Genomic DNA, 27,591 nt, shown 5'->3' with positions numbered 1-27,591 from the left:
GCAACCAAGACTAACCACAAAACAGAAATGTCCAATGAAAGCCAAACACCACCATTGCAAAACGGTTTAAGCAAGAAGAATAAAGGTGTTGTGAAGTTGCAGGTTATCACCACCACCCAGCAGGCCTGAGCCCCAGGGGGGATTTTATAGCTTGCCCTAAAAAACATCAACACTCTCCCAGTCAAACTAGACTTGCAAAGTCCAGCCAGAAAAAAATGTCATGCCAAGAGCTTCTTCTCATGTAGCCCCAGTTGACCACAAAACGGCGAGGTCTTGATATGCTTTAACAATAGCTAGATCAAAACTAGCACTGCAGAAACCCACTCACCGCTTACAAGGCGTTCAGTTAGAGTCACGTCATCCATCACCCGGTCCCGGGGGGGTACATCCCATTTAATAACTGAATTGTCACCTTCTGTGCTACCTGCAGTTTCCAGCTGGAGGCTGGAGCAATCCTAAATACAAGCCGTTGCACTAAAACCTGCCTTCCAGATTGACAAACTCAAAGCCGGTTGTCTGTCTTGTTGCTGCCTGCTGAGTATCTGTGAAAGTCAAGCAGAGCTGTTGGGTGCTCAACATCACTGGAAATGTCATTTTATTTAGGTGCCTAAATACTGTTTTCAGTGTCTAGCTTCTGACTCTTAACACTACATGTGCTGTGACTTGCCTGCCTTTTGTACTACTTTGCTGTGATAGGAGCTTTAATACTACAATTCCAAATCATTTCACAATCAGCGTGGGCTGTTTCTCCTCTACCACCTCAAATACACTGGTAGTATCTCGTAATTGCCTTGCAACTTGAACTACCAGAGATTTGTAACCAGTATCTTCTAAGTATCTTTATTTTGGCCGCACTCAGAATGTGGCCTAATTATTTTCAGCCAGCTGCACAGCTTTTCAGAGCTGTGTTTCGGGAGAAGAGGTGATTAATTATGACCCTAATTTTGTGCAACACAGACTTTTAGGTAAAGGAATTGAAGAGCTCAGCCATTCAGGTCAGCAAGAATTTCATTTGGTTTATACATCAGTGTTATGTGTGTGTTTATAAATATTCTCTTTATTTAATAAACAGTGTATTGTGTAAATACAGTTTACCAAGTATTTTTCCTATAAATGAATATATGCCGAGTAACATGCAGTATAACAGATTCTCTACAAAACTGCAGTAAAGGACAAATAAAATATTGTGCAATGAGGAAATCCTAGATGATAATAGATATTTGTCTTAGAGCATAAATGAAAGTGGTTAGAGTTAGTTATCTCTACTGTGAGGTACCTCCTAATTAGCGTGCTTAATCATACAAACATAACGGTCTCCTAGAAACTTTAGCACTGGTTTTTTTCTTTCCCCCCTTTTTTTTTTTTGAGAAAAACAACATTGTGATAAAAAGAAAAAAAGTAAAAAAACTTAAACATGGGGCAAAGCTTCAGTGTATTGTCACTGTTGTGAACATATTTTCAGGAGCGGTTTCCCAAGAGCTCCGTCTCTTACATGCTATGATTTCTTCTGACTGTTCTGACTCCTCATTTTATATAATACAAGATTAAAATCTGAATATAAGCTTTTTCAAACACTTGTAGGTGCTGAAACTGCCTGGCAGCTCTAGTTGCTCACTTCCAGGACTGCTGAACTTTTCTAGCTTGCAAATAATTGTCATGATTGTGTGTAAATGCCATCTCTTGGGACTCCTGCAGTAGATACTGTAGGAATGCAGTTCCCCTGGAAGCAGCCAAGAGGGATCCACTTCCCTGCACATCTTAAAACATTTCTTGGGGAAAAACTCTTTCTCTCCATCCAGACTCTCAATTATGTCCCTGAAAATCCTGGGAAGAGGGTTGAAAAGAGTGTACACACTCCAAGAAACAAAAAATATGAAAGTTAACAAGGGAATGGGGGAGAATAAAGACATTTTCCCGCTCATACGAACAGATGGACAAGAATAGCATTCTGAGCAATCTGAACTTTGTACAGGAGCATAAAGGCAGCAGACGAACATTGTATTAGAAAGGCAGAGGAGAGAACTACAGTGAGAAAGCAGAGAGATGGTGTTGAGACACTTTCGGGGGGGGGGGAGATGATTCGTTGGGCCAAGTGACCTTTTCCCATCCAGCAATTTCTTCTGTCCCAGTGCAGAATGACAATGGGAACCCAATGGCAGCGCAATCTTACAACCACGTCCATACCGAAAGAGATTCAACTCGACCGTGCTGCGCTGCTGCAGCCATGGGATGCTGTGAAACAAGCCAGACCCAAGTTTCCAACTTGCCCTCTTTTCTGTTGTTGTTGTTATTGCTGTTTGTTTCCATTCACCCCCTTTTATTCTCCATTTTTTTTCTGTCTTGACTCTGATGGGGGCTCTTTTTGTGCGAAACAAGCCCTTCTGATCTCTTTGAAAGGCCAGCTCTTGTCATTCTTCCAGATCATCATTGTATGACATGTTTTTATATCAGACTGACAAAGGAGCTATTTGATCAGGGGGTATGGTGTGTGATTGTAAGAAATTCAGCTAGCCGGTGGCAACCATTGTTCCCCAAAGCGGCTCCCTGACCCCATTCTATTCAAGGAAAAACTCCCTTGGAGTGGCCTCTATTCATTGAGTAACACCAGTCCGCAGTCTCACTCCAGGAGTATGCTCAATTCAGAGGTGTGTCACCGATATTGCCCATCAACCAGCCTTTAACTCTTTCATCAGCATTAGGTTTCCAACACAACAGCTGTTATCATAGGATGAGCTGGGGAGGGGGCGTCGGGATGCATTCCAGCTCGCTGGAGCTCTCCTTATCTTGGAGAAATTTAACCTTCCTTTCAAAAGTTGCCTTGGAAAATATCCGTCTGCTGCATTCTGCAGTGCAGCCTGAGTCATTTGCCTTCCTATCCCTGTGCCCCGAAATGTCCCAGTTTCTTACTCGGCTTCTAAAACAAGTGTCTCTGTGCTCGCTCAGGCTAACGAGGGGCTTTGCATTGATTTAAATGGTCTTTGGATTTGGCCTAAAATGATCTGTGACCCTCCTGCATCCCAATCCCACAACCTTCCCTCTCCCAAATAATCTCGTATCCATGTGTGCATCCATGGCATCAGCACGACTACTGGCTGTAAGAAAGAACACACAGCCGAGACTCATCTGTCTCCCTAGGAGACATTTCATCTCACATTAGCAGCAGAGAAAACTTAGGGCATTCCCACGAGCTCCAAGAAGGCTATTCACTAAAACTGCTCCTGCTTCCTTGAACAGAGCCCTCTGTGCACTAACACAGACCCTCCAAAACCCAGGGCAATCAGTGCAAAAGCTCCCATTAGGTTTAAGGAGCTGTGGATCATGCCCACAGTCCTGTGCGTGCAGTGGTTATAGAGCATTGCTATGCAGCCAGAATGGGATCAGACTGAGGCGTGAGATGGCAAACAGCTATGGATTTGGCACCACAGTGATCGATGGTTTTGAACGCTATTGGGAGAACTGTCTAGATGACAGGATCAAAACTGGCCAGCCCAGTACAAATGCAGGTACACAGGTCACTGACTGTTCCTTGGGGAAGTCTCTGAAGTGAATTAAACTCAGTTTGTCTATCTTAGCACGGCTCTGCTGCATCTTTCAGTGCAAAATTTTTTCCCCATGCAATGAGCATGTCCACTGGCTCTTGCAGGCCATCCATCTCTTGACATGGTTGCAGTGTCCCAGGAGTAGAGTTACTTGCAGGGCCTCCTGGCAAACCGTTAGCTTGCTTCTCTGGTTGGAAACACAGCCTTGCCTTCAGCATCACCGCTAGACCCCCTCCACCTTCTGCAGCCTTCAACCACCCGCAAGCATCCTGCCCGGGCTTTGGTACCACCTTGATAGTGGCTATCTCCGGGATCGGATTTGTTAATAAACTCGGGCTCCCTCTGCTGGGACAGAGCACAAAATACTGGGGGGGGTCTGTCTGCAGGACAGGGTTACTTCACTGCTGGGCTTTTGGTTTTTCTTCCCCGTGACATTTCAGTAGATGTCATGATGAACGCTGCATTTTTCTCCACTGGGTGATAACGGTGGAATAAACAGCAATGCTTTGCACTGCAGCATCCTTCACTGCATGCTCCAAAACCTCTGGGAAACTTGCATTAAACTTCGAGTGACCTGTGAAGTGATTTGGTACCAACTCCGTCTTAGGCAGCGGGCAGGAGGAGCTCAGGTGGTCGACCAGTTGTTCCATGTGACGAGCTGAAGTCTGTGGCCCTCTCCTCTGCCCATTGAGACGCATATTCCCACACTACACTGCTGGATTTAACCCCTCTGAGAACAGTCCTTTAAAATGCCTCTGCCACAGATCTGCTCTCCACCACAGGAGACTTTTTGCATCAACCTCAGATGACCACAAAAGTTGCAGCAGATTGGGGAAACCCTCTCCTCCCCTCGCCCAGGAGTGTGCTCTGCAGCAAGACCCTGTTGTGTGCACTCTTGTGGGGCTGTCTCTGCATCACAAGTAGAAGGCATTTCCCTGCTCCACCCACACCATGCTACGCTGCCACCCCATGATTTAAAGCATGGGGGAAAGATTCAGGTGCAGACCTGCTAGCCAAGCATTCCCAGTGTGCAGAGGTGTAACATCCCTGAGCAAAATCAGCTAGCATGGCAAAGAAGTGTATTAACTGGGGCTGCTAGGATAAATCAAGAAAAGGGGAATGTGGGTTAAATCTCAGGAAAAAGGTCCAGGCAAGAGTAAAACCTGCTAGGAAAGAGAAGCAAACCCAGTCCTTGAGTAGAACGGACAAAGCTGCAGAGAAAACACTTCAGGGAGACTTTCCCAGTGGGTCTAGGACTCTTCCCATCTACTGCTTATGAATTCAGCACGCTACATTATCTCTATGACCTTTAATCCACCCCTAGTTACTGCGCAGAATGTTACTGCATCAACGTTTATTCCAACAAAAACTGCAGTGTAGATTGAATTAAATGCATTTACTCAGCAAAGCTGCTGCCTTCATCGCTCACGTTTGTGTTTCCTGCCCAGAGATCACTGCTGAGGGTAAGCAGGCTGGTCTGGATGCTCTAGTTTCAAGGAAGGTCAGACATTTCCCTAGCGGCTCAATACAGGCCAAATAACTCAAGGAGACTTGTTGCCTTCCATGACAGCAATGACAGCTCTCACCAGTGATTTGGGCACCCAGCTTGCAGCTTAAGTCCACAGTACTCTCCTGCAGCATCCTGACGTTCACCCTGCTGCGTCCGGTCTTGTCTAGGGCTGAGCCTTCTCCATGTAGGCTGTTGGCAGAGGTATAGGTTCACTGATTTGATGGGGAAAGATTTGCTTCCCCACAATGTGTGTCCCTGAAACAACATAGCAGCAAACAGCTTCAGAGTTCCTACCTCCATAGGGACCAGCTATAGGTTATATCAGAGCAAGCAGCAACACAGGAAGGTTTCTGGGGATGAGGGCTCTGTACTATGTTGACAACTCTCCTCTTCCCGATCCCGAGCTCTTCATGCTCCACCAGCACCCGCCCTACCTTTTGCCTGGCTGACAGCTCTTTGGGCTGCTTGTGGCTTTTTGTATTGTGGCCGCTTACCAGGTGGCCTCCTTCAAATAACAGCTCCAAACCTGCTTCAGGTAACAGCAACGGCAGTTGTATGCCATGCATAAAAACCAGCAAGGGAGCACACTTGGGAATAAGTCAGCACACTCAGAGCTTTCCTGCACGAACTACAACCGAGAAGGCCAGACCCATAAGTACCGATGGTTTCGGTGCACAGTACCTGTGATGCTGCCCAGACAGCAGAGCAGAGTCTGATCTCAGTGTCCGACATCTCCCCCAAGAAGTCAGTGGAGCTGCTCTGGACCAATGCATCAGGACAGGGTACAGCCAGGTCAGCCCAGGTCACCGTGCCGTGGGGTGCGCCCAGCTCGGGAGTGGAGCAGGCAGCAGAGGAGCCGTGAGCAGTGGGTGCTACCCAGCAAACTAGCCATGAAATAGCTGCCTGTGTCACTGGGGTTTTGCCTCGCTGGCATTTCTCTAAGCGAGGGTCCCCTGAAGCAGCCCATTAGGGGCTCACTTGGTCTCAATAGCAGAGGCTGCACATTTGTCACCTCTGGGTGCCCTCGAGGTGACAGGAGGACTAAAAGCCCATGTGCTTCACTGTCTGTTTGGCTCTAGCTTCCCTCTCCTCCCCACAAACATTCATTCCCAGGAAATGTACTTTAGGGAGCACAGGGGTGGGACCCACAGCCCCCTCCTCCTCTCTCTGCTGGCGAGCCTGGCTGCCCAGCAGAGAGGGCTCCTCTGCCTTCTTCTGCCTTTCCAGCTGGGACTTACCTGTGCTCCTGCCTGCTTTGTCCCCTCCGCTGTTTGTCCCTTTGCTCACCATCACCAGGAGAGCCTTCCACACCGTAGGTAGCACATACAAAAGAAATGCCCCATCCTCACCACATGTAATGTGATCCCACGTCACAGCGCTGAGAGTTTGTCCAAAATCCCAGCTCACAGAGCCTCACCCTCAGGGCAAAAATCTCAGCTGTGATTTTCTCTTCCCTGTAGGGAAGTTTCTTATCTTCATTGATGCTTAAGGCATGCTGGCTCCCCCAGGGAGCCCCAGACTTGATTTGGGGAGCCCTGGCTGGGGACTGGAGTGCCTGGGACCGTGATGTCCTGGGGGCTGCCACATCCCACCACATCAGCTGGCAGCATGGCCCATGGGGAGGCCACCTCTACGTCACACCACACCACCCTGGTGTTCAGCCTTGCGCAGGGAACGGTACATCTCCTCCTTGCAAGGCGGTCAGAGGGAAGCATTGGTGGAGGACAGGCAGCTGCTGCGGTGGAGATAGTCGTCAAGCACAAGTCATCCCCCTGCGCCGGTGTCAAGTGCACGGCGAACCCATGGCTCTGCAGGGGGAGGTGGTGAAACCCTCGGCTCCTCGCAATGATCGCTCTGAGAGGGAGTGAAGTGCGGACACTTCTCCGGGCCCCATGATGGAGGCTGCGAGGGCTCAGCGTGTGTCAGCAACCACTGCTCTCCCTGCCGAGTCCCCCCAGTCCTCTAGGGGCTGGGGATGCCCCTTTACCAGCCAGCAGCAATTAGTAGGAAAGAACTTTTCTTATGATTAACCAGGTCGTGACAGTGGTGGGATTTGGGTCAGTGTACCAGGTGCTGTACGTACTGCCACAAGCCGCAGCCATGCCCTTGGGAATTTGTGGTTTCCACAGCACCTTTCCTCTCCCTGCCCAGTCGTGCCCCCTCCATCTTTAGGTCACACCTCAGCAAGTGCTCTGGGACAGCATCTGGGGACAGTGACCAGCTCTTGAAACACAGATTCTGCCAAAATCTTTGGGCATATGAAAACCTCCACACTCACTGCTGTCGCTGTGCTGGCTTAGTGTAGGAGAATTGCAGATATGGGCATCGAGGATAATTAGGTTGAACCAACCTCTACTCACATCTGAACTAATGCAGAGTGATTCTAGTGAAGTCAGAAGAACGACTGTGGCTTTACCCATCACAACTGAGAGCAAAAATAGCTCAGACTTCACCAACTGAATATTCGAATGACCAGAGATGGAGCACTCTTGGGCAAGTGTGAGACTCGGGATTTCAGGATTCATTATAAAATAAATGCTATCTTTGTTTTAGAGATGTGCTGTAGCCTTTGCAGCAGGAAACAAGGGACAGGAGTCTGTAACCATGCCTTAGCTGCACCTCCTACGGGGATCATCCATGCCTCTCTTCTTCAAAACAGACTGGAGTTACAATGGTCTCAACTGAATGAGGGTTACAGCTCCACAGTCAGCTTCAATAGCTCTGCAAGTCCCTGAAAGAACCTCTTGGAAAACACCATCCTCGAGCAGAGAGACATCACTCCAGTGGGTGGTCACTGCATCATTTCTCCTTTCAAGATCCTGGACACAAGCAAGCCAACAATGGACTTTACTGCCAGATGCTGCGGCCAAAACATTTGGCTGCACTGCACAAGAGATGTTGACAGATGGGAATCAGCTTAAAAAATCCCTACAAGAGCTTGGAGAGACCTGGAAAACCCACTTGCAGTGCCTGCAGAAGCTTGGTCAGGTTGGGTGGCACTGTAAGCCAGAAGAAAAGAGTGCAAGATCAAGTGTCGTGAGTTGAAATTAGGCAACTTTGAACCAAAAATACCAAATGATACTGAAATAGGCAGTCCCTGTGGGATATCCTTCCTTCCTTTTCCTTAAACAAGGACTATGGCTTTCACTCAGAAGGCACTGAGCAGGATCCTCTCGTCTGAGTATTGCAGAAGACTGGGACGGACATTCAGAGTAATCCCCACGACCTTGAAATCTGCTCATGTACAAAAGCAGGTTCCTTCCAGTCGGGATACAGGACAGAGTCCAACCTTCAGTCAAAGCTGGGGAATCAGACGTGAGATTTAGAAAAAGATCAGTTTTGTGGTTTTGTACTCCATTTATAGCTCAGATATTGCATATATACATTGCTTCCCCCATTGGGCCACTTCCATACCTTTTCTTGCAGAAATCTTGCAGATTGATTCAGCTGATTCGTGGCTCTGCCAGGATTTCTTTCAGATCTTAATCTTTCTGTGCACTGATTACCCCCACTCCTTCTCTAAAATGGAGCTATGCCACTTGCTTTCAGCTCCAGCTGGCAGCTCCTCAGGGCTCACCCGGTGTCTGCGCAGAGCCCAGAACAGCATCGGCTGCTGCCGCACAAGGTAAAAGGAGGGATGAGGATGCAAGACTTTGGCAATATAGCCCTGGAAAGTCTATGCCGCTTCTCTTGCTGAATTCTCTGCTGAGGGTTTGGCTCCGTTTGCGTTGGCTGCTGAAAGCTAAGCCAGCCTGATGATGATGGAGCATTTTTGATGTCTAAAAAAAGCCCCCAAGAAAAACCAACCGTTTCTGTTTATAACTGACCTTCTCTGTTATACAGAAAAAGTCTGAGCAGCCAGCGCTCACCCGGCTCCGGCAGGTGAGAGGCACCCGTCACCACCTCCTGGAAGGATGCATTTAGCAACAGCTGAGGGGGAATGAGACACTCAGAAGATGCACAGACCAGGATTGCTGTATTCAGCCCAGTTAAATACACAAGCTGCAAATAAAACATTTGCTCACAGACCCAAGGAGCAGGAAAGCTGGGTTGTCAGGTCTCCTGCTTACCTCAAACTTCTCATTTTTCCCTTTGTGAGAATCAGATTCTCCTTGTACGGACTGGAGGGAGAAATCCTGACCGACCCCCAGGATGCAGGAGCTCACTGCACATGCATTGCCCAGCACAGGGGGAGTCCCAGCCACAACCTGGCCTCCCCAGCCTCCTCAGTAAGGGTGGCAAGGTAATCCCAGCATGGGAGAGAGCAGAGCTACTTTTAGTAGGTATATGATAAAATAAGCAACTTTGTCCTGCTTGCACAAGGAATACCTAACACAGCTAATTACAGAAAACGTGCCATGCTGGTGCATGTACTGCTTGGGAAACTGGGATGACCGTACCTCCCATGAAAGGACAGTAAAAGCACGGCACTGGGGGGAACCAGATCTGCACTTGGAGGAACCTTGTGGGAAGATCTTTGAAATATCTACACGGGTCTCGGGTGTCCGTGTGCTGCTGAAAGTCGCCAGGACCCAGCTTCAGAAACAGAGCTCAGGCTGCAGTGCCAAGGCCCTGGCAGGACCAGAGGTCCCCGAGTGCCCTCAAATGCAGGACCACTGTGGCATTGCACGCCAAGGCGCTCACTCCTTGCCCTGCGCTGCTTTGCTACCCGGCGCTGTCAGAGTGTGCATTTCACAAGGTCAGCCTCTGCAGCACGTCCTCTGCATTTTCAAAGTCTTTCCCTAACAGGTGGCTGTCTCCCTCCTCCCCGTACATGCTACAGCTTGAGTTGACCACTTTGATCAGGGAGAAAATATCCCAGGGAAAAAAGCCCTTGATGTAGCACCAGCAATGTGTTTGAACCAACCCACCAGTGCACAGTGGAGGAACAGGGCCTGAAACAGAGGAGGGAAATGGATGAAGACCTGACCAGCAATCTTAAACAAAACCCTGCCCGAACCCCAGGCTGTCAGCCTTACCTGGGACTCAAAGAGTATTTTACGGCTTTCATAGAGACACCCACATCTGCAGATGAGTCTGCATCACCCACCAGCAGACACAGGACAGCATCCCAGGCTGCTCTGGAGGCATCCCCAGGCTTGCGTATGCTGATGGGAATCACTTTCCCCATACAAGCCCCTGGCTGGTTGTGCAGATTGAAATGGCCCAGGTGATTTGGAGAGAGACACAAACATCTAAACGGGACAAACTAATCTTTGCAGGTTCACTGGCTGGAACAGCAATTGTGGAAGAGAGCTGGACACCGAGCAGTTCCCATCCATGGGGGCTTTGAACACTGTGATGCTCCATGGGTATGTGTGGTTGCCCTACAAACAACGGTGGCTGCCTACCTGGAGCATGGTGCGGTGGCAGCACTGGCCCGTTGGCTGCCACTTCATCCTAACACACCCCAATGACCCGTGCTTTAATCAAAATGGATAGAAATCCTGGCCATCACCTTGCCTGCTCTACTGGTGTGGGACAGCTTGAATGTTTGTCTGAGCCAGATGCGTTCACAAAGTCTTGGCTTTAATGGCATTTTGTGAAACAGGTTGGCTCCTCCACTGCAGCCCCAACTGCTGAGAAATCAATCATTACCAGCAGTTAGCTGTTTGATGGTTAACAGCCTGAACCGAAGCCAAACTGGTTGTTAATTGGGCTAACAACTGATTTCAAGGGGTTGTTTTGCAGGGACCAACACTCCCAGCAATTGACTCGGAGCTGTAACTAGCAGCCAGGTGGCAATTAACGGAGCCGAGGGAAATTCGCAGGCCATTACCAAAGGGCTGGCTCCCAGCTGAGCATCTGCTTCTCACGGGGCGATGGGGAGAGCAGCCACATCCTGGGGCCTGAGCACGCAAGTACAGCCGGCACGCAAGGTCCCATTTCACATCTCAGCAGCCAAAATTTTCCTATCCATGTACAGCCTGGGTCTCATCATCCTGCACTTCAGCTACTCCAGCAGCTTTTTTTGGATGTTGTGATTGGAGTTTTTCTCATGTTTGCTATGAACTTCCACAGGGACACCTTCCAGCCCTCCTTCAAATCCTTCCCAGGACTCCCTTTTGCTGGGGTAGCAACTAGACCTATGGTTAGGTCTGTCTCGCCAGCTTATGCCACCTGCTACAGCCCACCATACAAAACAGCATATCTTTGGGACAAGGGCTGCCATTTACTCTGTGAGCAACTCATAAAAGAGGAGATTCCAGCCACCAAGATGTACTACTACAGCAGAAAAAGTTGGCAAAATAATCACAGCAAGAGTGAAGCTGAGTCTTTCCTTCTCCTTCTGCTATAAAAGCTTTAAGAGGGGGAAAAAAAAAAATTAAAAAGACTATTAGACATGTTGGCAGGAGAGGCCAGCCCAGGAAGCGAGGACTCTTTGCAGCGCCATGATCATGGCTGAAAGGGGTTAATCCATGGCTGAACAGAGGACTTGAACAGGAACAGGGGCACAGATCAGGTATCCACCCAACTGGGAGGCTCTGGCAGCCCTCAGCATCACATCATTCACAACAATCAACAGCACAAGCTTAGCAAAGTGGCAATACCTGGGCATGGCTGGAGTGGTTCTTCCCAACTCCTGCCCATCTACTGTTTATCTGCCATAACCACATTTAACCTGAAAACAGCTCTTCTCCCTGCCTGGCATTGCCCTGGTGTGTTCACAAAAATTTCTTTACTGAAAGAGTGGTTAAACATCGGAACAGGCTGCCCAGGGAAGTGGTTGAGTCACCATCCCTGGAAGTATTTAAAAGACGTGTAGATGAGGCGCTTAGGGATGTGGTTTAGTGGGCATGGTGGTGTTGGGCTGACGGTTGGACTCGACAATCTCAGAGGTCTTTTCCAAACTTAATGATTCTATGAAACATCTGACAGCCTGGAGGGACCTTCTGCTGCTACAGCTACTATGAACATAGGAGAGATGCTGTAAGTCACATGAAGCCCAAGAGCATCCCCTCGGCTCCCAGTACAGCACATCTAAAGCGTGTTTCATTACAGAGTAGCCTGGGCCATTAATCAGGTAATCTGGAGTAATGGCTGTAATCTTCAACCCATCCACACATGAGCCCTCTCTCATCCTCTGGCTGACATGGCAGAGGGCCAGTGGGTGGACGAGCTGCTTTGCTAGAGCCCAGCATCAGTTTCATGCTGACTTTGACCCCAAAAGGCTGCAGGTTCCCATTAACCAAGTCCCAAATCTCTCTCCAACATCTCCCAAGAGCTCCTCTGGTGCACCAAACCACAGCTGCCGTGTGTCCCCAGGCCCATGGGTTGTCAACACCAGAGGACACAGATTGCACATCCTCACTCCAGGAGGAAGGCAAACAGCAAACCTGGCTATCAAAGGTCTTCTGCAGCAAAGCCACAGCAGCCACCCCAATCTGCTTACCCCAGTCCTGGAGGGCAGCCTCCGACCCTGACCCCAGAGCAGAATGTGGCTGCAGCTCCCTGGGACCCTGCCCTGAAGGAGATGTCCAGGAGGAAAGTTTGAGGGTGGCACCGTTTCTAGAGGGGAGCTGTTACTGCTGTGGGCATGCATGGGGAGGGGGCAGAGACACTGCAAATGTGAAGCGGGGTGGTAATGAGGAGCAGATGTGTAGGTACTTGGAGTATCCCAGGTGCTACAGAAGTGCTAAGTGTTATTATCATGGCCAGGAAACGGGCTGTGAAAACCCACTGTACTCCACATCCCCTCGCTCTGCACCTTCTCCAGGATCTGGAGCCAGCTCTCCCCATCACCCCCAGGAAAACAGGAGCCAGCCTGGAGGTGCCTTCAGCTGCAGCCATGCCGGGGACACCGTGGTCAGAGGGGCTGTGCGGAAAGGAAAGGAGCACAAGAGAGACCAAGGCTCAACAGGAGAGTTCAGCCTGGTCCACATGTGGCCGAGAAGGCTTTGTGCCCTGTCACAGCGTGACGCAGTCCCCCAACACATACATTTCAGTAGCAGTGTGGAAAGATGTTTCCCTACATGGGACTCATTTTGTGGTCACCTTGCCCAAAATTACCCATCTCATGAGCTCCTGGCCCTGGAGAGTCACTCCCTTGGGAGAACACTGAGCTCATTTCTGCTCCGTCCTGCACCTCCCTCCAGGATGCTCCTGCAGCATTTGGGTCCACAGCTGGGGCTTGCTGGCACCAAGCAGGGCGTGGGGCAATGCTGCACCCTCCCCACTGACCTGATGCGGCCTGCTGATGAGACAGTTTGATTTGGAGTAGCTGTGTGAGAGCAGAGATATGGGATCCCCCACTGAGCCCCTGAGCATCCCCGTTTCTGGCTATAAACCCCCTTCCAAGGAGGGGTCTTTAGAGAGCAGGGCTGAGATGATCCACAAGCCGCGGCTGTCCCCCGCCCCCTCCCCGAGAGGAATTGCTCTCACACAAATGAAATGTGTGTAATTAATGGGCAGGGGGCTGGACAGGTCCGAGATGAAAGCGTTTCCTGGACTTGTCCTTCATTTGCATGGTATCAGAAGCTGTTCAGAAGGTGTGACTTTTCCCACAGGGAGCCCTCAGCTCGGTGGCACAATAAAGCCAGGACTTCTTACCCAGAATTAATTAAAGGAGGGGGAGGGGGATGGCAGGGAGATGTTTGAAAGCTGAGCCTGATGCAATAAACAAACACCCCAGTCCTTCTTCCCAAGCCAGGGCATGCCCAAAGGAACCTGGGTGAGCCCCAACCCTGCCACAGCATCGTGCAGCCCACCCTGCTTGGTGGGCACCCTTCCCCAAGCAGACCTCACAGCTAAGTTGTCATGGGTTGGCCCTGCAATGAAGCCCAGCAGTGTTTGTAAAGTGAGAGAAGGGATGGGAGTGGAGACAGCATGTGCCGAAAGGTTTGGGGCTTGGTGGATCAAGCCCAGGTGCAGCCCCTGCTCAGACAGCACAGACCTCTTTTCTTGCCACTTTGATTTATTCCTGCCCACCTGCTGTTTATCTGCCATAACCACATTTAACCTGAAAACAGCTCTTCTCCCTGCCTGGCATTGCCCTGGTGTGTTCACCCCACATTTACTTCTTACCCTGCGTTGGCTGGCTCGACCACCTGAGCTTCCCAGTCTCGTCTCATGAGGCAGACTCTCCCAAACGTCGCTCAGCTCTAGCCTTGTCGCTGTGTCCAGGTGGCATTGTGCGGCAAAGTCCTGTACGGGCAGGGACACACATGCACCACTGCTTGGAGCTCAGGACAGGGCAGTCATCCCTGTGCCAGCAGCCAGGGCAGTATGGCTCCTCTCCTGCTTCATCTGCCACCTCCCTCCGGCCAGCCAGTGGCAGCAAGGGGACAGCAGGGTGACGCTGCAAGTGGTGGTGCTAGGGAAAGGCACATCCCCGTCACAAGGACTTTGCTAGCTCCGAGCAGGGGTTTCTGCCCAAAACACCCATGCTAACAGCATGAGTTGATGGAAGCGAACACCCCTCCAAAGCCTCCTGTTCCCAGCACTCTCCTGGGTCCAGCCCCAGCTCAGTGTCCTGCAGTCCCCAGGACCTTTGGGTGGCTGTGATTCTCAAGCTTGGTCCACACCCACAGATGATGAAGGAGGAGGGAAAGTCCCAGATTCCTGGGCTGATGATTGACCCTGCGCGTTCGACCAGCAGCCAGTGTTTCTGCATCCCTGGAGGAACAGCAGGTACCACCAGGGACTGTCCCCATCTCCCTGCATGGACGGTGGGAGCTACCAGCCCTGGAGGACCACGTGCTTAGGACCCTGCAAGGCCCAGGTCACTGGGAAGAGCGTGAGCTGCTCCAGCCATGCCAGGGACTAAGCGTTATCAGTGCAGAGACAGGGTATGAGGAACCATTAATTAATTCACTTACTCATTAACTAACTAGTAGTGGGCTCTTTAATCTTCCAAGAAAAGGCAAAACAACATTTGCTGGCTGGAAGCTGAAGCTGGACAAATTCAAGCAATAAACAAAGCCCCAAGTTGTAGTGCTCCTAGGCATCATGGCCACCTAAAAGCCCTTCAGTGAAAAGGGGCTAATTAACCACGGACCAAGTGAGCTGGGAAAGCAGGGGGTCCCTTCCCAGGAGCAGGCTTGGGTGCCTTTCACAAAAGCAGGCTGCAGCAGAGCAGATGGCAGGAGTTGGGGATGGTGTGTGGTACAAAGCTGGGCAAGGACACAGGGGTGTTCTTCCCCGGCTTAAACCCCCAGGGTGCTGGGTGTCCCCTGCTCCAGCCCCTGACTGCACCCTGGGATGGCAGGTATGGGGGAACAGCCTTACTGGAGGCCGAGCACCCACACCACGCCCTTCCCTGCCACCACTGTCCCTGGGGGACAGATAACAAGGGAGGGGACTTCTGCTGACCTGCATGGAGCCAGTCCTGCCTCTCTGCTACCCTTACCTGGAGCAGCAACCCAGCACCAATTCACCCAGGTTCACAAAGCCATTAGGAAAAGCAATTAGACAAATTAATGAAAGAAAAGCACCCATTAAGGACTATCAAACACCATCTCTGCCTGGGGAAAGGCCAGGAGCCATTCACTTTTAGTTCCTGTAGTCTGGAGACCACAACATGGGCTTGCCCCAGCGCTGTCGGCTTCTGAGCTTCTGCAGTCCTTGGGTCCCGCCTGGAAGAGCCAGGCAAACGCCGTCTGCCTTTAACAGCGCTGTCCTATGGCCCAAGCATCACCCATGACCTCTGCGACACAGCAGTGACACTCAGACATAGAGCATGCCCAAATGCTTGGTCCCCAGGCTTCCCTCCTTGAAATTAAAGATACATACTGACAGCTCAGCCCAGCCTGTGGCATCAGCCAGGGGATGGCTTGTCCTCGCACCCTGCAGACAAGCAACCCCCTGAGCACTAAGCGATGCCACAGGCACCCCCTAAGGATGGCAGCACCAGTGGGGCTGGCACTGGTGATGGTGAGACTCTCACCTTGCGAGGCTGCTCCATTTCTGCAATTATTATTTTTTTAAAAACATATTTAACAATGTTATTATTCTTGCAGCCTTCCATATCTGACCATATAGGAGACCACTCCATGTCCGAGTCCCCCATCAGCCCCTCTGAGCAAGACCCAGAACCTCGGCAGGGCTGAGTATCCACCAAAGGAGGGGGCCCAACAACTTGTTTTGCACAGACACTAAGCTCATCTAGACCAGAGGGGAGCAGATACCGGCTTTCTCTCTTGGAAAGCTTCATCCCATGCTTAAAACCGGTGGTCAAGGCTCTGCTGCACTATGCTCCCATCCAGCCTGCAATGGGCCTGCCCCCAAAGGGCAAGGAGGTGGCATCTGCCCATTAAACCTGGAATTTGCTGCAAGGAAAACCATGCATTTCCACAAGACTCATCTGGGTCCAATGTCTCGGGGCATCCTCCCACTTCCCACATCTGCTCCCTCAGGAAGGGGCTCACGCCAAGCGGCAGCCTCAGCCCCATCCTGCACCTCTCCAACCTGCCTCTCCAGCCCCAGCCCCTCCCTGGAAAGCATCAGGCTCAGTTAGACTAATACAAATTTTTAATGCACATATTAAATAAATATTTCAATCATTTCATATTCAATTTGTACACAATCAAAACAAAACAAAAGTCCTCAAGGAAACAGAAAAAACAAACAATCAAAAAAGATTGGATGAAAAGTCACCCCTGGTTCTGGCTCCTATCCAGTGTCTTTGTTTGCCCTCCCCGTGAAGAACAATTGCTTTAACCCTTTGGAGAGAGTCACAGTCCCAGGGCAGCATGTGCAGAGCTGGGCTGGCTGGGGATGTTCACTCAAGAGATTTAATGTTTCCTTCGGGTTTGGTTTTTTTTTTCCTAAATAGAAAATTGGGCTTCTGTCAACACAGAAATTTTGAAAGAAAACCTCTCCTTTCCTAGGAGGACAAGGATGGCAGTATTTCTCATCAAAGAGCAAACCTGGAAGAGACGGCTGACAATGGAAGTGCCAACCACAAACTGAATATTACGACAAAACCAGCCTGAAATGGCTCCACAGTAATTTGTAAACTTTTTTAATTTTACGGATTAAAACTTCCATCTGATAAAAAAATATAAACAGAAAAAAATATCAATTTTTGGCGAGAAGTTCACATTTTCCACATGGAAAAAAAAAAACCCACAACCCAGTTACCAGCCCGCTCCACGGCAGCCGTTGCCCACTGCCTCACCTTAGTAGTTTAAAACAAAACAAATGCCAAAGATGCTCTTGTGGGTAAGAGGTACCAAGTCAGTTCAGGACTTTCTCTGGGGCGTCCGTCACCCCTGTCTCCTCCTGAGAAAAAAAAAATAAGTTGGGATTTGGGAAGCCAGCAGCGTTTTCAGAAGGATGCAAGCAGCTTCCAGCAACCCCTCGCTCAGCTGAAGAAGTAGGTGCATTTGAGGAAGGAAAGCATCCAGCGGTCCTGACCCCAGGCGTCGCAGCCAGCCCCCACAGGCAGTGCCCAGACATCACCCAGGCTGCAAAACCCACCCGGGAGGCCTCCAACCACCTCTGAAATAAATCCCCTCCCCTTAATTGTTTTCCAACCTCTCCATCTTCTCCAGTAAGCGTTAATTCAGTTCATTTAAGTAGCACATCACTCCCAGATTTGGATTTCCTTTTTTTTTTTGCTTGTTTGTTTTAAATCGTGATTTTTTTTTCCCTCCTTTCCCCCTAGAGCTACAAAAAAAAAAAATTACAAAATAAAATGCGACCCCAAAAACAGACTAGAACATTTCTAAGCGAAGGGCTCTTCCCCCTTCACCAGTCTTTGAACGTTTCATTTCTTTTAAAGTTGGAGTACAAAAATAGAGCCTCTCTTCTTTTTTTCTTTTTTTTTTTTTGTAAAAACCAAACCAACCCCCCAAAATTATCAACAACTAGAATGAGTATTTTTTTTTTATCCTCCCCCCTCCCTTTTTTTTTCATTTTTGTTTAATACCCATATGGGAAAGTCTCTACATATAGTCCACCAAGCTCGGAGGAGAGTCCTCCAGGAGAGGGGCAGGCAGGGCGGGCAGAGGCAGGCAAGTCAAGGGCCCGCCCTGGAGTTGGAGTTTCTAGTCCTTTTACTTCTCCGGTTGAAGGGGTAGTTGAGGAACTCAAAGCGTCTGTGGGGCTCGGTGGTCTGGTGGCCCTTGGGAAGCCTCTTCATGAAGTGTACCTCCCGTTGATGCTGCCGGGTCTTGGAGCCCTTGCGCGGGCGGCCCTTGCGGGTGAAGGCCATGTACCAACCCTCGTACTTGGCATTCTGCAGCGCCGTGTAGTTGTTCTCCAGGACGATCTCCGTGAAGACACAGTCCTTGCCTTTGCCGTTGCTCTGAGAAGGGGATAGAGGGGGGATTTAAGCAACGGGCGCTTGGTCAGAGGCTGCTTCTCCCTACCCCAAGCTGGACCAGCTGGCGTGGCAGCAGGGTTGCGATGCTTATGGGCAGCCAAGGGCTCACTTTTCCCACCTCTTCTACAGGTCCGAATTGCCCAAAATCTGTTTTTCATTAGAAAAGCTGGGGGGAGCAGGCATTGTGGCACAGGCAGACGCTGCTCATTGCAGCTTACATCCCCAGTGTGATGCCAGCACTGGGCTGCAAGCCCCAACATGGCTTGTCCCAGCCTTCACTTCCACTGTACCCACAGGGAGATTTTTGCCAGCTCCCATCCTGGCCCCGTCCATGCCAGGGCTGGATTCCCCCACCAGCATGTCTATAAGCAAAGTCTCCAACTCAGTGGCAATTCATCCACCCATCCTATCCCCCCCTGGGTGTTTAATATAGGAGGGGCATCAAGGGGCCGTGGGGATGATGTCCACAGACGCAGATGACAGGGAGCATGGGGGCAGCTGGGGGCTGGGCTCCTCCCCATTACAGGCAGCAGCAGGACTAGGGAGGGAACTCACATCGGCCAGCCCCAGGGAAGGAACCGCCACAGAAAATTCTCCCAGACAATTGCTGTCCCAGCGGGATTTTGCACATCCAGCCCCCTCCGCCCCCGGGGAGGGAGCGTCGAGGCTTGGAGGGAGCGTGACTAACTGGCGCACGGCAGGGCCTGGCCTTGGGGCCAGGCCCACGGAGCATCTTAACATTCCTGCCACTTGTACCATGTAATCGGGGAGAATAGCCCAGCAATCTGCCTATTTGTTTGGGGAGATACAAGGAATGCGCCCCACACAGCACCCGCCCGCCTCCCTTGCTCCCCCCCTTCCCTCCTGCAGCCTGGGCTGCAGGATGGCTCATCCCACTGCCCTCCAAAGGGGTGCACTGACTGAGCCCCCAGGACCCCCATCTTGCCTCCCCATCTCCACGGATGGGCTCTGTATCGGGTAAGAGCTCCTCTCCTGGCAAGCCCCGCTCAGTGTCCATGGCACATCCCTGGCATGCCCATGCCCTTGAGCCCAGCACCCTACCTTGCCGATCAGCTTCCCCTTCTTGTTCATGCAGATGTAGAAACCTGTGGCTGCCCCCTTGATGCGCACGCGGCTCCCAAAGGTGTCCGTCTCCACGATGAGCTTGGCTGGGGAGAAGAGTGGGAGGAAAGAGAGAGGGAGGTCAGAGGGGCTCCGGGATGGGGCAGGCACAGGGTGGAGACCCCAGCAATGCATCCTGATGCTGGGCACTGCAGGCACATGCTCTCTGGAGACTGGGCCAGAGAGCGCCTTAAAATCAGGGCACGAGGCTAAGAGCCATCCTCGGCCCCTCTACCCTGCCACTGTGTCCCTGCATGACCTTGGTCACCTCCCTTCGCCAGCCTGAGTCATGCTGGAGGGGGAGTAGCTCTGCCTTGCCCGGCTCCGTGGGGCTCAGCAGTTTGGGTGCCACAGAGGTGTCACAGAGGGGAGGCAGGGCAGTGAGCAGGGCACGCACCGGCCAGTGGAGAACAAGCCAGCTGCCCTGCAAACCCAGGCAGGTCTGGGCGAGCCTGCAGGCAGGAAGCAGGCAGGCACCCTCTGGAAGTGCACGGCATGCTGCCAGCTGTCCCCAGCCCAGGAGACACCGCTCCGTGTCTCTCTGCTGGGCCAGGGCTGCAGGAGGAGCAGTGACTTTGCAGCTGGCAGGGGAGGCGTGAAGGGTACGGCCATCCTTTTAATGCCTTTCACCTTTGCACGAGTTGAGAGGGCGTATTGATTTGGTCTCAGTTTTTTAATGGAGGCATCGATCGACTTCCGAAGGAGCTATGCAAATCGCCGGGTCGATGGGCCGCCTATAAATAGACCTGTCACCTTCCCTCCCTGCCTTCACCCTGGGAACCTGAGCCCCGAAGCCCATCCATCCTCAGGGAAGGAGGAGGATGGGGACAGGACATCCTTCTGCCCGGCCCTGCAGCTGCTGTCCCCAGAGCCAACTCCCCTCCCCAGGGCAAGCCCTGACGGGGATGTTTGCACCTCAAAAGGGTTGTGCTGTGCCAAGCACCAAAGATCTCCCCACGGCACTGAAAAGCCAACTGGGACTGTCCCATCTCACCACCATCACCTCTTGCCCAGCATCAGCCTCTAGTGCCATAAGCGCAATTTGGCAAGGTAGAGTGCAGCCCACAAAGCTTCCAAGTCTTTAGCCTTATTATGGGAATAAGCCCCCTGATGCCTTATTTCTCCTCTCCGACCTCTGCACAAGGGCTGCTCGGTTCCTCAGGACCGTGGTCCACCCCGGCTTGCACATCTCTACCCCGGGATGCTCAGCCACCGGCGAGCCCCAGCGAGGGCAGCAATGTGGCTCTGGAGCAGGTGGCTTTGCAGGAGGATGCTTTGAATGGCAGAAGGAGGCTGTGGGCACACGCACAAGCTAAAGTGAGCCTAAATCTCACTCTAGGCTAGGAGCAAACTGCTGCCTCTCTGTTTCTGCGATGACCTGGTCCTGCATCCCTCGCATCATGGGCACTGCTGAGGTCAATGGCGCTGAGGGTGGGGACAGCGAGTGGGCAGTGCTGGCAGCAGGTGAGTTGAGCAATGGAAAGATCATCCCAAAATTTGCTGGGGCCAACTGATTTGACGCTGCCGGGCAAGCCAGGCTCAATGCACATGCAGGCAACCCCCTCCCTGCACCCCCTCCTGCCAACGTCACCCTGCAGCATCTCTCGTCCCCAAACTGCCCCGTGCCCACAGCCCCCCACCCCTAGCTGGGCACAGACTGGACTTAGGGCCAAGAAATTTGGGAAGAACCAACTCCAGGCTGTGCCACCCCAGCACCAACACCCAAAGCCTGGCACGCGCCCAGCACCCCCAAAACCAGCCACAACACTCTGCAAATGAAGCACTGAGACAGTGACCCCCTATTTATCTATATTGGGGAAAAGGGTGGGAATTGATCTCAGAGGCAGTAAAAGGTTTGAGGAGAATTGATTTTTCCCTCCGAGAGATAGAAAGAGCCAGGAGGGAGGGAGGGAGGGAGGGAGGGAGGAGGAAGGGAGGGAGCGGGGGAGGCCTCGGCCCCAGCGAGCACAAAACCCCACTTTAAAGATGCACATCGCTTCCCTTTCGGCCTTTTTTTTTTTTCCCAAAGGGTGGCCGTGATTTACAGCCGCCGGCCGGGTTCACCGCCCCGCACGAGCCCAGCCAGCGCGCCGCTCCGGCCCCACCAGCCACCGGCAGCGGAGGACAAGGACAACCTGTCCCCGGGGACCTGCACCCCTAGACCCATGCAGGCGACCCGTGAACCCCGCAAACCCCAGACCCGACCAGCGGAAAACCCCGGGGCGCAGACGAAACCAGCAAGTGGGCAGGGAATTGCACTGGCGTCTCCGGCCACTCGCCGGGTTTAGTCCGGGCTGCAGCCGCCGGCGGTTTGCTTGGTGGCAGGCACGGCCTAGGAGGGACGAGCCAGGCTACACCGGCCGCCTGCCTTCCCTTAGAATTAAAAAAAGTCAATCAAATATTGACAATTAAGACAGATAACTGAAAACGCTGGACTCGATGTTAAGTCGGCTGTAAAAACGTCAGCGTGGGGAAAGGGGTCATCTGCAAAAATAAATCAACCCCTTTTACACGCCCACCCCCAAAAATGAGATAAAAAAAGCAGAAGGAAGGGCTTGGGGAGGGTGGCTCTTTTCTTTAAAAGTGGATTTCTAAATAACATTTTGGGGGAGTCCTTTTTTTTTTTTCCTTTTTTGAGGGGGAGGAGCTTGACGTTTTCAACTCTATTCTTTCACTTAAGTGACAGATTTATCCCAGTAAAATTATGTTTCATGCTCAAACTTTGAAGGGAAAGTGGCTACGTAAATGCTGAAAAAATGCAGTGAGACACACTTGATCCCCCAACTGGACTGCGAAGAGGAGAAAGTATTCAGGAAATGTTAAAAAAGGTGAAAGTAAGAAGCGTTTTAATAGTTCTTCCAGACATGGGGGCCTCCCTAGAGATTCATATAGAACAATCCTGAACCTCTATTTTAACATTTACAGACTTGCAACTCTTTTAAAACTTTACATCTGAAAAACTGCTTGTTCTCTTTCTGGTTTAGATCAGTCTTCATTTTCCTCCTTAGCTCTTCAAATGCTTAACCTTTTTTTATTACATTTTAATAGAGTTTTTCAAGCCACCACCAGTCCCCTCCTTCTGGCCTTATTTAAACCTGGTCGTTTAAATAACGCCTTTTAAAATCCAGGCATTATAGGAGTAAAACAAGATGGCATTTTTTTATTCTTTTGCTTGGGAAATTGGCTAATGCCCTTTCAAGCCAGAGCTGCTCTAGGGTGGGAATAATTCATTTGGAAGATTAATGCTGGATGTATGGAATACCAAATAGATGCAATCTGTGCTTCGCTTGAACTGCTAAAGTCCAGTGTGAAATTTTCAGCCAAAGCAAAAGGAAGAAAGGAAAAAAAAAAAACAAAAAAAAAACCCCACACAACAACAAACCAGAAGGGGAAGGAAGAAAAGTGTTTCTACTAATCTCCCCAAGCAAGAAAGGGAAATTGCAGCTAATACCAAAGAAAAACAGTTGCGATTCCTACGTACAACATGCATGAGTACAGGCAGTTCCCTGATCCGGGTGCAGGATCAGGCCTCCCGCCGCTGGCCCCGCGGCAGTGCCGGGGCGCGCTGGCCCCGCTGACCCCTGCGCGGCGTTTGACCGTCCCAATGTGTCATTAGTGCACGCGATCAAACTGTTTGGGCTTCGGGTGTCTCCAGCGGAGGGATCGGTCCCCCTGCCCCGGGGGGGTGGAGGTTTTGGGGAGAGGGTGCCAGGGCCCCCCTGGCAGAGGGGCCGCAGCATAGCGCAGGCTCTCGCGCTCGCAGAGTCCCCCCTGCTTTGTCTCTGGAGACGCCGCAGCATCTTCGCCCGCAGCCAACTGCCTCGCTGACCCTCCACTCAGGATTTGTTTTGAGAAGGGTGGGATGGGGGGTACATTGGGAAAACACCACTTCGGACAGTTCTAGTTTAGGGAAGGCTTCCAAAGCAGCCATTTCCCCCCTCCCCCCCCTTTTCTTTTCAACTTTCCTTTCTATTTCTTTTCCAAAAGGAAGTCTCAGAGACACCCAGCCCTGCAAAGAGCTGGGCTGAAATGATTGGTGCTGCTCAGCACGCCGCAGCCCCAAGCCCTCCGAGTCAGGTGCAAACCAAGAATGAAAAAGGAAGGAGCAGAGCCCATCCTGCAAGCACCGATCCCCTCCCTCGGCACGGGGAACCTGCCCTCACCTTGAATCACACAGCTGCTGATCGCTGACCCCTATGTTCTCCCTTTACAAGCCCCCGCAAGCCAAACGATTTTAATGATTTCTGGCTAACAAACAGGACGGAAATCATCAATCGCTGCACTGGGCTGCAAACACCTCCCTGGCTTCCCCCCCCCCCCCCCCCCCACCTGCCCCCATCACCCGTCCTTACCGTGCACATCCCCATCCTCTGCCATCGCATTGATTTTCTTGTTGTCCAAGATCTGCACATGTTTCCCGCTGGTCCGGCTGTACAGCTGGTAGGTACGGACGAGCCGCCGGCTGAGCTGATCCGTCACCAGGCTCTGCTCCCTCACATGCTGTGTAAAATTAGGTGGGGACTGAACAGTTACCTTTAGGAAATTAAAAAATATACGACACACCATTATAATCTCTACTCCTCAGAGGGGCGAATGGGCTGAGCCGAGATCACCGGCCTCCAGCTGGGCTTTACGGGGAGGCACAGAGCCGGGACCACGGTGGTACCTCCTGTGCCAGCAAAGCCTCCGCGGGAGAAGGAGCTTTAAGCTCCGGGACACAGCAACCAGAGCCCTTTACAGAGCCGTGCCCGCTCCAGACATGCCCTAAGCAGAGAGGTGCAGGTGACTCAGGAGCGCGACAGGGCTCGGTGACCCCAGAGGCCTCCCCGGGACTCGGCAGGTCCCAGCTGGCACTGGGGTACCCGAGATGGGCATCGAGTCTGGGCACTGGATGGGGTCCGGGGGGGATCACGCAGGATGGCATTGGGTTGCCCCCTGAGGGGCTGACACATTCGTCCCACACCTCTCTCGCCTCTGCAGGAGCATACTACTGCTCCGGCTGCCTTGGACATACACCCCAGCCACTGCCCCATCGGTTTCAACAGCTGCCTTTCCTATGGGTCCCAGGCTCTTTATTTGCTCCCAAACGCCCCACTTATTGAGCTCTTTAAATACAGAGTCCCCAGAGAAGGTAGAGCTACGAGGTATAAGAATTATAAGAAAACTGTGCCCCAACCTGGGTATTTAGTGGCATAAAAACCCAAGGATACTAACTCGCTACCTGTGCAGACGCATCCCTCACCCGCAGCCAGCTGTCTGGTGCCAGCAGCAGGGTTGTCCCCAGCCCCAGCACACCAAACCCGTTAGCCCCGGAGCCACAGCTGAGCCCGTCCCCTCCAGATCCGACACCACTGCTCCTGGGCTTTAAATGATTTTCGTGAGCAGCCAAACCTGCTCCCCCCTCAGCCCTGGCTCACGAGCTTGCACAGAAGTCTTTTTTCCCCCCTCATCTCAAATCCCGCTTTTAAGTCTGGAAAGTTTCGCTGCTCCCTGACATTTATAAAGATGCATTCTGAGCAAATGTTAGGAGATAGCTCCTTTCAACATCAGAAGGCTGGGACTACCCCCCGCCACCCCCACGTCAAATGGGAAGGTTTCCTCCTGTCTTAAACAACAACAGAAAAACCCAATAAAAGCAAAAGCCGCTGCTCTCCCAAAGCTGGCTTTATAGAGATATCTCCCCTTGACAATGTCATCTCTCTCCCTCCACTTCTGCCTGTGCATGTGTGTTTCCTATAGACGGGTTTTGGATAATGCAGCAGGATTCTCTCCCCGGCTCTGATGAGGGTACCATGTGGAAGAGAGGTCATTAGCCATGCTGCTGTTTGGTCTCCATCTCATACTCCAGATATATTACAGCTATGTTTTTATACAACTGCACACTCCCAGCGCTTCGTTCCCTCCGCTTTTCAGCTGGCAACTCGATTTTTTTTCTTTTTCCCAAGCTTCCAGGAAAATAAAAAAAAAAAAGTGGCTTAAAGGGCATTTTAAACAAAGCTTCTGCACCTGTGATCTCAGGGGGAAGGGGGGCTTCACCCCAGTTTGAAGGCGCACCGCTCCCAGCGACGCGTGCCTGCTGGTATGCGGGTGTTGCACAAGCTCTGCCCGGGCTGTTTAATCTATTCATGACACTACTGTCTCTGGCGATACAAACCAGCGATGCTGAAGTCTGACAATTTTGATCTGAATCAAAACCTGTGCTTTTTAGTAAGGTTTTGGTGGGGTTTCTTTTCCCCTTTTTAATTCCGCTTTACTTTTTGGATGAAGCAGCGTAGGAAAAAAACCGCGGACAAGAGGAAAGGGGGTATCCACAGTGCCATTTAGAGTTGGGGGGGACGGGACCTAAAGCTACTTCAAAATAACCCTGCGCAATTCCTTGAAACCCCGGGTGCTCCCTGCCCCGCAGCCCGAGACCTCCGCACCTTATTTTGCGGCCCGGGGGGCTGCCCCCTCGGTCTCGGCTTTTTACAGCCGGGCGACTTTTGTCTCCTGGGTTTTAAACTGTTCCTCCTCCCTCCCTCCCGAGCCCGGGGCTCTCGGCGGCGGCTGCGGGGCACCCCCCATCCCCGAGGGGTGAACAAAGCCGGGCGGCCAAGCGGGCACTTACCTGGGCTTGCAGGCAGAGGACGAACAAGTGCATTAACCTGCGAGGGGGGAGAGAGAAAGCAGGAGAGAGGTGTGAACCGGGGGGCTGCGGGCCCGGGGCGGGCGGGCCGGGGCTGCCGGTACTCACACGTAGCTGAAGAGCGAGGAGCAGGGGTCCATCGCGGCGCCGGTGCGGGGCCGGGAGCCCGGGGCCCGGCGGCGGCGGGGAGCGCCCGGGGGGGCGCGGCGCGGCGTTGCCTCGGCTCCTCGCCTCCTCTCGCCCTGCCGGCGCGTCCTCGCCCCGAGGAAAGGAGGGCACAAGCGGCTACAGAGGGGAAAGGCCCCCGCCGGCCCGCCCGCCCGCCCGCCCAGCCCCCGGGGCGCACGGCCGGCGGCCCCCCGCCGCGGGGCGCCCCCCGCCCCGCTCCGCTCCGCGGCCCCGCTGCCGCCCCGGGAGGCGGCGAGGCCGGCCCGCGGCCCCGACGGCGGGGGCGGGCGCGGCCGGGGGGCGGCCGCCGCCGCCGCAGGGGGAAGCCCGGCCGGACCGCCGCCCCCGCTCCCCTCCCCAGCCCGGCGGTACCTGCCGAGGCGGAGGGGGCGGCGGGCCAGGTGTCGCTGGGCTCGGGGCTGGCACTAAGGGCCCCGCTCCGCGGCCAGCCGCTGGCGGGACGCCCTCCCCGCCCCGTGCCTCAGTTTCCCCATCTGTAAAACGGGGTTTAAGGGCTGGGAGGGAGGAAGGGGGCGTCGGGGCCGCGGTTCCCCCGCTGGGGGCTCGCCGCTCCGCGGGCGCGTTGTGGATTGGGACCGGGCGGGCGAGCCCTCCCGGGACGTGCCAGACATTAAAAGGATTACCGGGGGGGATGGAGGGGGCCGGAGTTTCGAGAGGGAGCGAGGCTGAGCAAATACGGCAGCCGGGGTGGGGAGCGGGCGGCGGGACCCCCCCCGCGCATCCCCGCCGGGCGCTTACCTGGTGGGGCGGGCGGGCGCCCTCAGGGCCGGCGGTGCGGGGCCATGGGGCCGGGCGGCGGCGGCGGGACGGGGCTCAGCCCCGCAGCCCGGGCAGGGCCGCCGAGGGCTGCATTGTTCCGGCGAGCCCCGTCGCTCCCGGCCCCGCCACCTGTTGCGCACCGGGGCGGGGGCTGCGGCGGGGCTGCGGCGGGCGGCCCCCGGGGCCGGTACCTGGCCGGGGCCGGGGCCGGCGCCGCCTGCTCGGCGCTGAGTGACAGCTGCTAATTTGCCGGCCGTGCCCCGCTGCCGGTCCCCGCGCTCCCCGCGCCCTCCTTTATCTTATCAGAGCCCATAATTACAATTGCTATTTTGTTTCCTCGAATCAGCAATCAGCGCTATCTGCCGCCGCTGGAGAGGCAGCTCCTGTCAGCCGGCCTCTGAGTGACAGAGCGGCGGGCTGCACCGCCGCACACGCACACACGCGCGTGCATGGCCCGCCTGCACACACACACACAGCCCTGCGCACGCCTGTACAGCCCCCCTGCACACGCACATGCATGCACGCAGCCCTCACACACACACCCATGCAGGCCCTCCGCGCAGACCCTTTCATGCACACG

General features: G+C 53.1%; 1 protein-coding gene across 1 annotated transcript; it reads right to left on the bottom strand.

Annotated features, from left to right (window-relative positions):
• Nucleotides 1-18,010: 18,010 nt before the first annotated feature.
• Nucleotides 18,011-26,203, bottom strand: FGF8 (fibroblast growth factor 8). Its single transcript, XM_076338109.1, has 5 exons — nucleotides 26,172-26,203; nucleotides 26,046-26,082; nucleotides 23,791-23,971; nucleotides 19,379-19,485; nucleotides 18,011-18,298 (listed from the first exon to the last, which is right to left on the bottom strand). Exons 1-5 carry the CDS (start codon nucleotides 26,201-26,203, stop codon nucleotides 18,011-18,013), a joined length of 645 nt encoding a protein of 214 aa, XP_076194224.1.
• Nucleotides 26,204-27,591: the final 1,388 nt, after the last annotated feature.

Source organism: Aptenodytes patagonicus, chromosome 5, assembly GCF_965638725.1.
Source record: "Aptenodytes patagonicus chromosome 5, bAptPat1.pri.cur, whole genome shotgun sequence".
Lineage (NCBI taxonomy): Eukaryota > Metazoa > Chordata > Aves > Sphenisciformes > Spheniscidae > Aptenodytes > Aptenodytes patagonicus.
This window is presented reverse-complemented; position numbering and strand designations above follow the sequence as displayed.

What these genes read in the sequence shown, in the direction of transcription:
- FGF8 (XM_076338109.1), bottom strand. Translation starts at nt 26,203, where the DNA reads ATGGACCCCTGCTCCTCGCTCTTCAGCTACGT. An exon ending in TCCTCGCTCTTCAGCTACGT is followed by an intron (nt 26,083 to 26,171) that starts GTGAGTACCGGC and finishes CCCCCCTCGCAG; the next exon opens with GTTAATGCACTTGTTCGTCC. An exon ending in AGAGGATGGGGATGTGCACG is followed by an intron (nt 19,486 to 23,790) that starts GTAAGGACGGGT and finishes TCTTCTCCCCAG; the next exon opens with CCAAGCTCATCGTGGAGACG.